General features: G+C 42.2%; 1 protein-coding gene across 1 annotated transcript; it reads right to left on the bottom strand.

The window, feature by feature from the left end:
- Nucleotides 1–2942: 2942 nt before the first annotated feature.
- On the bottom strand, nt 2943–14464 carry PNPLA1 (patatin like domain 1, omega-hydroxyceramide transacylase). The gene is made up of 8 exons (XM_081915407.1): nt 13899–14464; nt 9930–10162; nt 9106–9171; nt 7589–7798; nt 7065–7125; nt 5720–5956; nt 5191–5311; nt 2943–4512 (listed from the first exon to the last, which is right to left on the bottom strand). Exons 1-8 carry the CDS (start codon nt 14098–14100, stop codon nt 4452–4454), a joined length of 1191 nt encoding a protein of 396 aa, XP_081771533.1. The 5' UTR covers nt 14101–14464; the 3' UTR covers nt 2943–4451.
- Between the last annotated feature and the right edge of the window lie 659 nt (nt 14465–15123).

The following is a 15123-nucleotide window of genomic DNA, read 5'->3' as shown; positions in this document are numbered from 1 at the left end:
TATTAACCATCTGTTTTGGAGGGCAATAGGGCAAGGAGGGCAAGAGGTGAGCTGGTAATTAAGGTTCCTTATTGAGACAAATGTAAGATATATGACTACTTATTTGTCATTTATAGATAGAAGAATATATAGCTTTTTGTCTCCCATAAAAGGTAATATGAAATGGGTGTATCTTTTAGGATTGGTTATAGCAAACAGCCAATAGGAATTTCAACCAGGCTGATTGGACAGAGGCAGCCAAAGGAGGAGCAAGGAGGCTGGGCTGAGGGAATATAAGTGCTGGCCATAATGGCAGGAGGGCAGGCCAGAGCTTGGTAACCATATACCACTGTGCCTCTCATTTATTTGTCTGACAAATAAATTATTATTTTAATTTCTCTATTGCTGCGTTGAATATTTCATTCCAGCTAAGCGTTAACCACAAGCAGGGTGCTACAATTTCATTAGGAATTTGGGTTTTACAAGCTGGTTCCAGATGGGAGTTTATGATGAAATTGGCCCTGCTCATGCATACAATGGTGTGGATTTTTTCCAAGCACCCTCATTACATTATCAAAAGTCCAGGCTGCATTTTTGAAAATCTAATCTGGATGCCCCCTTACTGTGAAAAATCAGTTAAGCAAAAAAACAATCTGCTCTGTGTCTACCATCACCACTGGGCTTTACTGTGAATGTGAGGCTGCCTTGAGTCCAGCATTTCCGGGCACCGTTCACATGATGTTGCCCTCAACCAAACCCACCCACCTTTTTGTAGAGTTTATTTGAATTTCCCTTTCCTGGGAAACACCGAAAGGAAAGCAAAATCCAGACCTAATCCACCATTGCTTGGCTGCTGCTGTTTGATTTCTCTTTAGTTAAGGCGATACCAGAAAGATCTATGTGACCTGTGGGAAGTGGGGGTGAAATGCAGAATTTGTGCTTGCTCCCTTGTTTGAAGAGCGAAAGGAAAAGGAGAATGTTCTTTCTTAAACCTGCTCACACCAAGCATGTTTTGAAGAACAGGTTAGGCTCTGTTGCATCATTAGCTCCTGATATGTGCTGGTACTAGCTCTATCATGGTTCATAAAGCTTAAGTCCCATTTGAATGCAGCGTATCATTAGCATGCATAAATCTGTTACCTAACCATACCATACTTGCAAGGTTGTAAATCCCTTGAAGAAGAAGAAGAAGAGTTTGGATTTGATATCCCGCCTTTCACTCCCCTTCAGGAGTCTCAAAGCGGCTAACATTCTCCTTTCCCTTCCTCCCCCACAACAAACACTCTGTGAGGTGAGTGGGGCTGAGAGACTTCAAAGAAGTGTGACTGGCCCAAGGTCACCCAGCAGCTGCATGTGGAGGAGCGGAGACTTGAACCCGGTTCCCCAGATTACAAGACTACCGCTCTTAACCACTACACCACACTGGCTCTCTCTCTTGAGTCATATGATGAGTATATTCTGCATAAATTCTCTGCAAGTTGGAGTCAGACCTATGTCCATTCAGTTCAGTGTTGTCTGCACATACTGGCAGCACTCCCTATCAGTCCTATCTGCAGATGCCACTGTGGGTGGAACCCGAGACTTTCTGCATGCAAAGCAAGTGGTCTAACCACTGAGCTACAGGGCCAATCCCATTGAGTTAGAGCCCTTATGCCTGGTCAGGCTGTTGGGAACCTAGGCTGGGGTTGTCTCTGTGGCGTTCGTACAGAGCACCCGGTCGTTTCACAGACTATTGACCTGTACGCCACTGCTTTATTCTTCCACTGCCACCAGTGGCTGAAATACTGAGTCTCAGTCAGGTTGTAAAGTCAACAATGAAGATTGAAGTTTATTGAAGAACAAACAAGTTTTAAATATGTTTAGAACGGTTTCTCAAATGCGAGCCCTTAACTAGATATGGCACTATCTCACACTGTCACACTCTTTTCTCTCAGTTCTATCCCTGTCTCCCACTCTTAACTGTCACAACCGCTATATTCATCTTTTACTCGCTCTGTCTGACTCTGACTCCCCTATCTCCCAATGGTAAAAACCCTGGGCTGAGCCTCAAAATCAGGTAGGCTCCGCCTCTGAGCTTTCTCATTGGTCAGTCTACATTAACCATTCCCATCCCCCTGTACAAACATAATCACAAGGAATGGGCAAATGCCACATCCTCCTTCAGAGTTACATATCTGACAACGGATGGAGATGTAGAGGTGGGTCTTTCTTTCCAAGCCCCTCCAACTGTGATGCTTTCTGAACCAGAGAGAGATTGGATCTGGATATCGCTGCAGGCAAGGCCCGTGTGCTGGGCTCTGGCAGTCTGGAAGATGCTGCCATGTCAAGCCAGACTATAGCTCAGCGGCTGAAGATGTGTTATGGAAGGAGAAGGTTCCAGGTGGTGCTGGAGTGAAGTGGCCTCTGGGATGGGATACTTGCAGGCCTCCAGATGTTGCCGGACTACTGGTCCCATCATCCCTGGCCACTGGTCCTTGTGACTGGGGCTGATGGAAGTTGTAGTCCAACAGCATCTAGAGGCCACCATGTTGGTTACGCCTGCAGGGTGAAACCGTTGGCAGCTTTATGCCAGTGGCAGCACACCCACTGCAAAAATTCAAAATATAAGGACAATGTTGTAGGGACTGCCACTGTGGTAGCATTGTTTGGGATCCCACCCGACAAGTCTGAGACCTTGGGCAGATACAGGTGATTACCAACAAATTTGGAGGGAGAGGAGTTTGAGCCATATGTGGGTACCAGTTGCAGAGGGCGCCCTCTTTATGGTTCTCCACCAGAACAGCCCATTACAGTCAGCCACTGGACCAGGTTGAATGTACTGCAAAACCATCTGGCGTCTTGCAGTCTTGAAATTACTACACCCAAAATGCACTGCCATGTTTACGCTTTCCGGAATAGCCCAGCTATTGTGAAACTGGGTAGCACAGTAGCTGGTTCCTCAAAGAAGTTGCAAGAGAAACATCTGAGATAACAGGAACATTTTAATGAATATTTACAACACATGTGGGCAATAGACCAAGGTCTTGTCCATCACGTTTACATTCTATGTCACTACTGCATGAGTTACTATAGCACAGATTATAGTTTAAAGCAGCCTCCCCCAACCTGGTGCAATAACAACCTTGAAAAATATAGAGTTTGGGGTCCCCCCCCTTTGTTTTCTCTTCTGCACAGGTTCTGTTTCTCTTTCTCCTTTTTGTTTGTGTCTCACCATGTTTGGTGCACGCATACCATATTTTTCGCTCCATAAGACACACCTGACCATAAGACGCACCTAGTTTTTAGAGGAAAGCAAGAAAAAAAATATTCTGAATGAAACAGTGGATGTATGATTTTTGTGGTTCATGCTGTGGCCACAGACATGTGATCTGACGGTGAGTTTGGGGTAGCCCAATGCAAAAATCCTGAGAAGCTATGTGGATCTGTGCTTTGTAACCACGTTTTCGCGCCATTGTAGCCCCACAAAACAGTGGGTGTGTGGTTTTTTTGATGCAGGCTGTAGCCATGGACATGCTATGTGATCTGATGGTGAACCTGGGGTGCAAAAATCCTGAGGATCCATGGGCTTTTACCTCCGCCCTCCCAGGCAGCCTTCTTTATCGCTAACGTCCCTATCTCCCTCCCAATCGCTTACTGATCAGCTGCTTCCTTTCAACACTCGCTTCACTCTTGTTTTCCTTAGCTGGAGCAGTTTTTTTGCTCCTTCTTTTCTTCTAATTTCTCTCCTCGTTGCTTTAATCTTCTAGTCTCCTCTCTTTGCAAGTTCGCTATCTTTACCTCCCCCCTCCCAGGCAGCCTCCTTTATTGCTAGCGTCCCTTACCTCCCTCACAATCGCTTGCCGATCAGTGGCTTTGTTTCAACACCCACTTCCCTCTTTCAAAAAAAGAAGCACGATCTGCTTTTTGCCCCTGGGCAATTCGGCTCCAGGGACCACACATTCGCTCCATAAGACATTTCCCCTTACTTTTTAGGAAGAAAAAAGTGTGTCTTATGGAGCGAAAAATACGGTAGTTATGTATTTTATGAACTTTCAATAAAGATGTTACATACACACAGAAAAAGATCTGGCCTGCAGACTCACTCAAGGTTTTATGGGTTATTCTAGCAGTTGCCTACAGAAATGAAAATATATATTTCTTTTTTTCTTCATAGCAGCACCTCAAATTTGAATGATTTAGAACCAATACAACATGGAGGGGGGTGGCCTGTCATTCTCTTGCCTCTGAGCCCATTCATTGCTGAGCTTTGTGATGTCATGGACTATTTTATGCAGTTTGTAATAATTTGGGGAGGGGGAACCTATCACCCGCAGAATTTTGATAGGCAGCACACTTTCCATGCCTGAAGGCAAAAGAGCTGGATGCTCTCTGCAGCAGTTTCAGATCCTTTCTGCCTTCGGTGAATCGTCTTTCATGCTTTAGAGAGCAATATGCTTTGTGAATACTTTGTTCCGGTTGCATCTGACAAACCATCACTTAGACCTTTTGAACTGTCTTCCAAGCCAGCTGATCTCTTCCAAAGCACGCCACAACCTTTAGAAGAAATGATACAGGATAAATCAAGGGAAAATTGGGAGCGAACACATTGCAAGCTTTGAGACTGGAGCCAGAGTCTGTCTATGTATAATATAACATTTGAAAACACCCTTATTTGAGGTACACACCTGCATTTAGGATTCAAGACAAGATAAAAAAAAGCTGAAGTTCTAAAGACCAAAGATCAAGAAGTTCTGTACTCACTAAGGATTTCCATTCTCGGGGTCCTATACTAAAAGGCCTTGATCCCACCTATATCTATCAGTTTGGGCCAGACTACATTCTGCTTACAATGCAGGAGACAGGAACTCAATGACACATTTTAAACAGGAAAACCAATTTGGGAGAGGGTGACTGAGAAGTAGAGGTGGGGAAAGGGTTAAGCACACGCCTGACCCTCCCACCTCTTCTCCACACATAGATTGACATAGTTCTAAATCTTATAAAATTGCAGTCAAATATCAACAATTAAGAACCACCATTTCCTCTAGCCAATCAGAGGCTGTCTGCTTGGCTGGGTTGGTTGGTTTTTTTAAATAAACCATACACTAGACAAAGAAATACCTAAGTATATTTCTGATCCAATCAACACAAAATTCACTCTTCTTGCTAAGTCATTGCTGAAACAATTAAAAATCAAACCCCATTCAAGAATCTCATCTAGGAAATCCTTACCTTTTACAGAAAGACCATGCCACTCTTGTAGAAGGTTTAATGGATGTAATTTGTTGCAATATGAATCTTGTTACCATGCTTAGCAATCCGGGTGTTTTCTGCATTTGTAAGATAGCTGAATCTACATCCAATGGGGTATAAAAATAATAATAGTAATGGAATTAATGATTTATGGAAAAGAAAAATCAGATTACACACAAAAATCTCCACAATATATTTCCCTAGCAGCAGCTATTAAATGACTGGGAAATCCAATTACCCAAGTAAGGGGGACATGGCAGAAATATATATAATATTACATTGTGTGAAGACAGTGTATAGCATAATACTAGGACCTGGTGGTACAATATGTTCAATCTGTACTCTTTTATTTTGGTTTGAAAGAGTTTTACTTGTTTTGATGACTGTGTAAATTGTTTTACTTGCTTTTACAATCTGTACTATTGCAATCTGCATTTATACAGTCTGTACTATTGCAGTCTGCATTTGTACAGTCTGTACTATTGCAGTCTGCATCTGGGTTTCTCACCTTTCGGACATTGCAGAGACAGTTGTGGCAATAGTCTGCTGCCTGCTCTATGGACTGTACCATTCTTACAATTAGAGGGCTTCGAGAAGTCTTTAGGAACTGTCCTGATAGGCGTGCTGAGGACGTCCACCCTTGGTTGTTGGCAGGAAGCCGCTTGACCAGCATGGAACAACTCTTTTTTACTGAAGACACCAAGAAATTCAACTGTTTTGGCATGAGAGCAGATTTCAAAAATATCTGACAAGAAATAATCAAAGAAACAATCAAATACCTAACAAGAAATAATCAAATATGCAAAGTAATACAAATGGCATTTTTAAGAACCCACAAACCAGGTAAAAGTAAGAGCATATTGCTTATGAGACCAACTCTTCTTAAAATGCTAGAAGCAAACTCCAGAGTTACATAGAACTCTTCTCCAGATGTAAGTCTTCAAAAGGAGGGGGAAATAGATGTTGCATAATGAGCAAAATCTGCTGGCTTTGGGGTGGGTTGGGGTGTGCAGAGTTGGTTGGCTGAGATTTTAAGGTACAGTTACTCATAGGTGGCTATTTTGCCTCAATCAAGTCCAATTTGGCCATTCTCATGCAAATGTTACTTCCATTGACAAAGGAGCTTCCAGACAGGCATTTATTTGCTTGCTACTGGTGTAAGCAAGGGGTGTTTGTTTGTTTTTGTAGCATCTGCCTGATCAAAATGCCAGCCTGGATCCCCCCCCCCCATAATTTAATGAGGATTTATGCAGAAAATTATTTCTTTCAAATGTGATATTTAAAAAAAACAAAAACAAAAACCACCAAACCCCTCTCCAGCTAAGTAGCTGTCTGCTATAGCTGAACGACCTGTTTGCAATATTAAGCCCCCATCTGGAAGCACCCAAAGATAAGTGTTAGATGCTGTTAAGTCCATAATCGTCTTTCACACTGAAGAAAAAGTTACAGACCAGAATAAACAGACCAATCTCCTATGTACAGAAGAATAATACTCTTAAATCTGGAGTCTAAATCACACACCAGCTTCAATGTGGGTTTCTCCTAGGCCAAGTGAAGAAAGGGGGTTGGGTTTATGGAGTCTGGACAGTGTACTCTTAATTCACTGTGCCTGTGAAAACAGAATAATGCTGTCTTCACATTACAGCTGTGATTGCGGTATAGAAATCTCTCCAGACATATATAATGCTGTTTACTTGTGTTCAGAGGCACAACTTTGGGCCAAAGATTGGGGGGGGGGGCAGTGATGCAGCACATGCGTAATGTCGTGCCTGTGACATCACACACGTGTCATCAGGAGAAGCCGCATTGTCAGGAGGAGTCATGTGACATTTTATGAGCCATGTAGCACTTACTGTTTCTGTGCAAGAAGAGAATGGCATCCAGATATCCTTGGGAATAAAAGTCATTCAAAACCTAGGGAAAGTCATGCAATGCGTCAAAATAATCTTGGACAATTGGACTGTTCCAGTTGTCAATGGTGTAAGAGAAGACTGATGTTAAATATAAGCACTAAATTTATTTAAATTATATTTAAATGTTAAGAAATCTTTATCGTATGTAAGTTGTATTCTTTGAATGTGCCTCTTGGGATGGTTAACAGTGCCCTTTTGAGTTCATTCCCCGCCAGTGAAAAACCCTTTTAATAAGCAGTGCATCCAAATATGGCAATTAGATCAAAGTCTGGCAATTTGAACACAGAACTTTTCAGACTGTATAAAATAAATGCTTGTACTCCAGTGAGCCTTTGCTGGCATCCCTTCTCCCTTTCGGTGCTCTTCCCCACCCAATATTTGTAAGCCATTTCTTAATTCTACTCCCTCATCTTACTTGACAGACTGATCAACAACGTAATAACTAGACGATTGAGGAAACCTACCCGGCAGTTGGGTGGAAATATGGCATAGCTAATTCTGCACAAGTTCTCTATGGATATCTGAATGGTGCAGTTTGCAATATGAAAGCCGTAGAACATTGCTGGGCAGTTCCGAGGGCAGATGTCAGTCTCTCCTGTAAAAGGAGACACGGTGATGGCCGTCTCCAAGTCGGAACAAGGCTGCAAGTTAGTGAAACCTCCATCAACGTACCGCTGCAAGAAAGCAACAGGGATGTTTCAAGATAATTGTGTTAAGCAAATGCAGCACAGCGGAAGCAGAACTAGTACTTTGAAAGGTTAGCATAAAAAACGCTGCATTCTAATACTGCTACTGTTGATTAAATTGCTTGGATCTCTAATAGCAAGTCACCATCGGACTCTTTCTTTTGCTGTGAAATATTTTTTGATGTTTTTGTTTTATTTTTTTAAAAAAATTGCTTGTGTTTTTACTTGAGTGGATAAAAATTGGTTTAAAATTTATATACCGCCTGATGGTTAAAAAAAAGAGAAAGCCTCAAAGCGGTTAACAAAATGATAAAAGAAGAAAATGAAGATAAATTTACAGCATTAGTTTAAAGCATTCAAAAAGTTAGAATAATAAAACAAGTTAAAATTCACATCCACTTTCTAAGCTCCTTGTATAAACTTATTGTAAATGAAAGGCAATTGCTATTTATAGAATTCATGTATCTGTGGTATCCCTGAAGGCGAGGCTTTTTCTTTTTTTCTTTTCTTTTGGTAAAAAGTTAGGTACTGGCTGGCACTCACACCTTGCTGTGGGTTCCAGCACAAAATGGCTGCCATTACAACACAAAAGAAAAAAAGTAATGGTGCTTCATACCAGAGAGTACCAGAACACAAAAAAGCACTGCTGGAAGGTCCACCTAGTTCTCAGTCAGTGAAGCTTCATGGTACAGTGGTACCTCGGGTTAAGTACTTAATTTGTTCCGGAGATCCGTTTTTAACCTGAAACTGTTCTTTACCTGAAGCACCACTTTGGCTAATGGGGCCTCCCGCTGCCGCTGCGCCGCCAGAGCCCAATTTCTGTTCTCATCCTGAAGCAAAGTTCTTAACCTGAAGCACTATTTCTGGGTTAGCGGAGTCTGTAACCTGAAGCGTATGTAAGCTGAAGCGTATTTAACCTCAGGTACCACTGTTAGTATTGCAAAACATAGCTTGCACACATAGCTTGCATACATTGCAAAACATAGCTTGCAGGACATTCCACTGTTAGTATTGCAAACATAGCTTGCATACTCTCCAACACCCAGGGGATCCAAATTGGGACACTCGTTTTTTTGGTCCCGAGCTCTCGCAGGAGCCAGCTAACTCACGCCAGAGCACTGGGACCAAAAAAAGAGGACATTCTGGGATCTAATCAGAAGCCGGGATGGCTTCTGTACTTCTGGGATGTTCTGCTTAAATCAGGACGGTTGAGCACTATAAGTTTGTGAGTGTATTAGACAGCATGAAAAGACAGAATAACCAGCCTTCTCTAGGATGGTGCTAAATAAACTCACCACACCTCGGAAGGAGGGAGGGATGAAGCCAGCATAGATTGGGATAAAGCAACTGCAAACCAATGCCTGTGGGAAGAGAAAGAATATCTGTGTGTTGTGGATGCATTAGATCAGGGGTGTCAAACTCAAATTCATCGGGGGCCGCATCAGCAGTTTGGTCACCCTCAAAGGGCCGGTTGTATCTATACTATACTATGTAAAGTGGAGGTTTCCTGTGTAGAACGGCCGGCGCCGCTAGAGGGCAGACGTTCTCTGGCTTGTAGGCTGCTGCGCATGCGCTGAAGAGGCGGCTTTCTTGTGTAAAAAAAACAAAAACCGAGAATAAAAGGTGAAGGCTGGCGGCCGGCGGCGGCTACATGGGCCACATGACGAGGTCTGGCGGGCCGGATTCGGCCCACGGGCCTTGTGTTTGACACCCGTGCATTAGATAGAAGCAATTCTATCATATTCTTCATTTAAAGGGACAAGCTGGTGAACTTTAGTGGCTAAGCCAGAAAGTCCTTGAAATTCAAACCTTGATTCTGCTATGAACTCACAAAGTATTTTTATTATTACCTGCCGCTCACCCCATGGTCCCAGGGTGGATCACAACAATTAAAACACTTTAACAATTAAAGCACTTTATTCATTACAGGATATTTATTGAGGGTTACACCCCCCCCAATCAAGCAGTATATAAATTTCATGAAATTATTATTATTTAAAATCCATTTTATTACCTTGATGTTAATTTAAGTATTAGGAACTGTGTAATTACGTGAAATTACAGTGAAAAATACTATAAAGAGCTTTGAAAAAAAAATTAAAAATGAACTTTTTGTCACCTGGATAAGCTCCTCTTTGGAACTGTACTCAGAAACCACAACATTTTGGCCATCTACCAGACGGGTGAGGGAAACATAAAGCCGCCCTGTGGCCATCTGGTGAGAGTTCTCTGGCAGAATTTGGTGCAGTCTTTTCTGCAGGATACGAACCACACTGCAACCAGGCGCAAGAGGGCCAATTATGGGTTTCCTGGTATCTTGTGCAGCCCTATAGAAAAACCTTTTTACATCATCTGGCAGAGGAGAAAAAACAAGCATTTATTAGAAAATGGCAGACAGAATCACCTGTTATTAAATTATGCTCTCGGTTGTTTATAAGAATAGTTATCCCCACATTTCCTCCCATTCTTGCTATCTTGACAAATGCAGAGCTGGGACCAGGCATCTGCAGATATCACTTCCAGTTCTGCCCTTCTTCTGAACTGTTGAACTTAACACCATGATGGGGGAGATGGGTCGCAATTAGCCATGAACTGCTGACTGAAGCCTACATATGAAAATCCATGTTATTTAAAGCATGCTAAAACAATTAACAGGTAGCTGGAAGGGACAATTACTCATGCACATGCCACAAAAGCTAATTTGTCTTCCATGTGGGGAAATGAACAAAAATAATACAGAGTTAATTCGCAAACCATTATAATGTTCCTTCATGTTCTCCCACAACCAGTATTCAGACATATACTGTCTCTGATACTGGAGGTAACATCTCTCTATGAGTTTGTGGATGCCTTGACTCCCCTAAATTGGTTTAATAGGTGTTGGAGTTTAATCAGTGCTTGGAGTATTAAGCAGTATCAAAAAACAGTTTTTCCATGGGCAAGAAATTGCCTGGGAGAAGATGAGCCATTAGCAGGGAACAAAGACAGGGAGATGGACTGTTAGCAAAGCAAGACTGCCAGCAAATGAGGAGAGCTCATCCCTGAACTCTGAGATGGTGAACAGAGACAAAAGGAGAGGATTGGATTTAGGATTTGAGTGGGCTGTGACATCATCGAGGGGAAAAGGGGTCAGGCTGTGAACACGGAAAGCTGAAGAGCAGGGGACTCGCAGTTGACTCTGAGGCTGCAGCAATGGGAGAAACAGGACTCACTTGGGGTGTAAAGCTGGAAGCCCCTCCATCTTAGGCTCAGGTTGTATATATGCATAAATAAACCATATATCATAAAGACACAACAGTCTCAGCTGTGCCTCATTCCCAAATGAAACACCAACCCTGATTAAGCGTCTGGAACCCCTGAAATCTCACACTGCAGTGGCGTGTAAGAATATATAGGCAACATGACCACTGGTAACCTTAGCCTCCCTGAATTTGTCTAATCATAGGGTGGTGATCTGAAAACAGGCCTTTTCTGTTTTCCCCTGTGCTGTGGGATGCCCTTCCCTCTGCCATATGTGATGAAGCAACCATTAGTTGCCACAGACATCTCCTGATAACTTTCCCTGGCCCATAAGAATGGACCCTGTTTTACATGTTCAAATCCTCTGGATTTCCGTTTTATTTGCTTTTCTGTCTTTTATATGGCTATTATATTTGTTTGAGGGTTTTTTGTTTTTATTTGAATAATATATTGTTTGGATCTGTGAGATACTTTTTGAACTATTAAGGCAGTTTATAAATGCTTTTAGATAAGTAAATAAATAAAATAAAATAATGCTTTTATAAATCAACAGTTGTAAATCATTAGCAAGACCATTGTTGCATCTGCCTGAGAGGGAAAATGCCACTTGCAATGCAAATGTTTGTCTGGTAACTGGTAAAGGCATAGAGCAGAGCTTTCCAAACTTTTCAAGTTGGTGACACACTTTTTGAACATACATCATTTCGCAACACAGTAATTCAGTTTTGCATCACTTTTTGATATGGTAATTCAGTTTTACTAGCAAACTGGAGATTAAACGAACCCTTTCCAGCCCCAGGAGGAGCTCAGGGAGCGTTCGTGCAACACACATTGCAGCCCACACACTAATGTGTCGCAACGCAGTTTGATATTGCTATCAATCAGCTTACATGCATAATCATAGGCGCTTCTGCATTTCTTTGCCGTAATAGCCGCTGAGATGACCAAACTAGTTCAGCTCACAAGCTATGTCTGGGAGTTGCTTTAGAAAGATGGAACATGTTGCCAGACAGATTAGATTGATCAAAAATACCTGTGTCCTAAGCATACTGGGATACCCAGGAATTAGAACAGTTAAAGATGTTTGAGTAGATATTAAGGGAGGGTGACTTAACGACTAATGCATAACAGTTCATGTAGGGTCGTGATTGGCTAAGCTTCAGTCACTGAAATACAGCTAGAAAAGCAAATTCTGAATTTTACGTTTGGGGAGACATTGACTTTCTTGTGGCTTGGAGTCAAAACTAAGACTGCCATCTGCACCATTCAAGCAGTAACATACCACTTGAAACTGTCATGACTTCCACCCAACAATCATGGGAGCTGTAGTTTTTAATGGCTCTGAGAGTTGTTAGGAGATGTGAGAAATTTGGCAAGGGAAGCTTTTCCTACGATGCTTAAAAACACCGGAATGGAGTGGGAGGTTGACAACCCTGCAAGCTGATCTACCACCTTCTAGTCCAAACACCTGTGTACAACTCATGGCTGGTGTCCCTTGATGAGTACAAGTATCCAGAAGGAAAAAATATGTGCCTTGCTGGGAGACCTGGGGCATTCTTGGCATGACAGCATAAGTCTGTCCCCTTCCCTTCCCTTCGCAATTCCTGGTGGGGTGGCAGCACATTGTATAAACCGAAACATGGGAAGCAGCTGTTCATGTGGCAAGGACTGGATTTTATCTATGTTTCATGGGAACTAACAGACATAAATGTCCCTTTGATTCATTAAACAAGCAAAAGGGTAAACTCTGAGAAGCTAGGGGTGCTCATTAAAATATAGCAGTGTAACTAGGAGCCTTTTTAAACTGAAGAGTGGGTCGAAAATACTTTTTAAAAACTAAATGGACAGATGCCAATACTCTGGGTCCCTGGGTAAATATCAGACCCTCCAATATCAGACCCTACTTTCCAGGGACAGTCCCAGATTTACAGAAGCTGCCGTGGTTTCTGATTTGATCCCAGAACGTCCTGCTTTTCCTTAGGATGTCCCTATTTTCATCGGAGAAATGTTGGAGGGCATGGAGTTATGTGACACCCCCCCCCCGCCCCAAGCCAAGGAGATAATTAACTATACAACCTTTGAAGACATCTGAAGGCAGCCCTGTATAGGGAAGGTTTTTAAATCTTTGATGTTTCATTATGTTTTTATTTATGTTGGAAGCTGCTAAGAGTGGCTGGGGCAACCCAGTCAGATGGACGGGGTACGTAACAAACAACGACAACAACTTTTGTTATTGGATAGGACATCCCTATTTTTATCGGATAAATGTTGGAGGTTATATCTTATCACTGGTTTATCGAAGCAGCTTCCTTACCATAAGGGCAACTGAGAGGAAACACACTAAGATCTGAAATTATGCCTGAGCACTCACAATTATAGCTTTTTAAAAAAGATTCTTAAAGTATTCAGATACATGCATGCCCCTGAGTAAGAGAACAATATTGCAAAGTTAAAAGCTCTAAGTCAAACAGTTGGACAGATAACCTGGTGCAAATTGATTACAAGATATTCTTCAGGGCTATCCAATCCCCCGAGTAGGTGTTCAGAAATCTGCAGTCAGTTAAAGAACATGTTGGGATATCTGTCTAATAAATCATTCTATATCTATTAAAATTGGGTTTTTTCTTGTTGGATATATTTGCATGGGAATCTGAGGTATTATTCATGTCTATATAGAACAGTGCACTCTCACAGCATTACCTCTGTATGCTACACTGAAAGAAGAAAGTTTGAGGACTCAACTTCTCCCCAAGTCCCACCCAATAAATTTTGCAGTGAATTACCTAGTTAACAGACACAAATGCATATAAGTACATCTAGAACAAGCCAAACCAATTCAAGTGCTTACCCAGATTAAGTTCACACACCACAGCTGCTGCTATGATTGAGCCAGATGATGCTCCATATATTTTTGGCGCAGACCTCAATATTCCAGGCGCTAGTTCCAAGAAGCCCCGGATCACACCTATTTCATAAACAGCAAGAAAACCACTAGCTCCAAAAGAAAAAGATAACGGGGCACCAGACATGCTTAAATCCACTTCAGCCATCTTCAGTAGAACATATCCAGAATTGCCAATCTCTTCTTATGCAAAGCTCCCTTTTTATCTAAACGTCATCAATGCAATCAGGAGAGAATGAGTCACAGGTCTCCCTGCTCAGTACTAGCCCTCATAAAGTGCATTTTTAAAAAAACTGCTTTTGTTTTGTATCCACAGCCATGTCTCAACTACTTTTCTGGCTGAAAATACTGTTGTGCAGCTATCAAAGTAGCTTTAGAGCAGTGCAGGTATGTCTGTCATCTTCTTTTCTGCATCAGACTGAAGCTCTTGTTTTTGGATAATAAATCCTGCATGTTCTAGTTGTTAGTCTTGCATCAAGTAGCCGGAGCTTGTCTTGCATTTCCTTTGCAGTCTCCACCCCACCCCACCCTTTTCCCCCCTCTTGGGTCTTCTTCGAGAGTGTTTTTCTAAATTGGATTTTCTCACAATCTCTTCTTAGGAACAGCTCAACACTGAATGAGTAGAGCTTTGTGCAAGGAACTCAGACGCAATAGCTGTTGCCCAATGGATTACACAGAAGGCAGGGCTAGGTTATCTTTGAAAACTTAGTGAATTAACTCTGCACTTTATAATCTTGGAATAATATTGTTATGAGTTTGGTGGGGGCTGGGATAGGCTGAACACCCTTCTAATTCCTGGATCCAGCAAGTGTTAAAATCGAAGCAAGGATTCAAATTAATGAAAGGCTATTGCTTCCGTCTGTTTACTTGCGTGTATGCTAATTGAAAATTGGACACAAACAGTGTCTCAGTCAGATTAACCTCATTGAGGCAAACCTGAGTTACCCGTAGTGCAAAGGAAAGGATGAGCAGAAAGCTCAATGTTTTTATTCCAATTGTCCAGTGGCTTATAGCGTCAAATAGGAAGCCTTTTCCCAGAATTTTCTACAGGTGAGCTGGAGTGTTTCCTTGGCTGCGGACTGTAAGGAGGATGTGGTGACAGTGAGGACATATACCCCAAACCCACAGCAAGCAGCTTTACTATCCCACAGCCCATCCCCTGCAGATGAAC

The sequence above is a fragment of the Podarcis melisellensis genome (genome assembly GCF_964234715.1).
Source record: "Podarcis melisellensis genome assembly, chromosome: 6".
Lineage (NCBI taxonomy): Eukaryota > Metazoa > Chordata > Lepidosauria > Squamata > Lacertidae > Podarcis > Podarcis melisellensis.
Note: the sequence above shows the minus strand (reverse complement) of the source record. Positions and strands in the feature narration are given on the sequence as shown.

What these genes read in the sequence shown, in the direction of transcription:
- PNPLA1 (XM_081915407.1), bottom strand. Translation starts at nt 14,100, where the DNA reads ATGGCTGAAGTGGATTTAAGCATGTCTGGTGCCCCGTTATCTTTTTCT. An exon ending in TATTTCCACCCAACTGCCGG is followed by an intron (nt 7,126 to 7,588) that starts GTAGGTTTCCTC and finishes GACTTTCCCTAG; the next exon opens with GTTTTGAATGACTTTTATTC. An exon ending in GTCTCTGCAATGTCCGAAAG is followed by an intron (nt 5,312 to 5,719) that starts GTGAGAAACCCA and finishes CATTGGATGTAG; the next exon opens with ATTCAGCTATCTTACAAATG.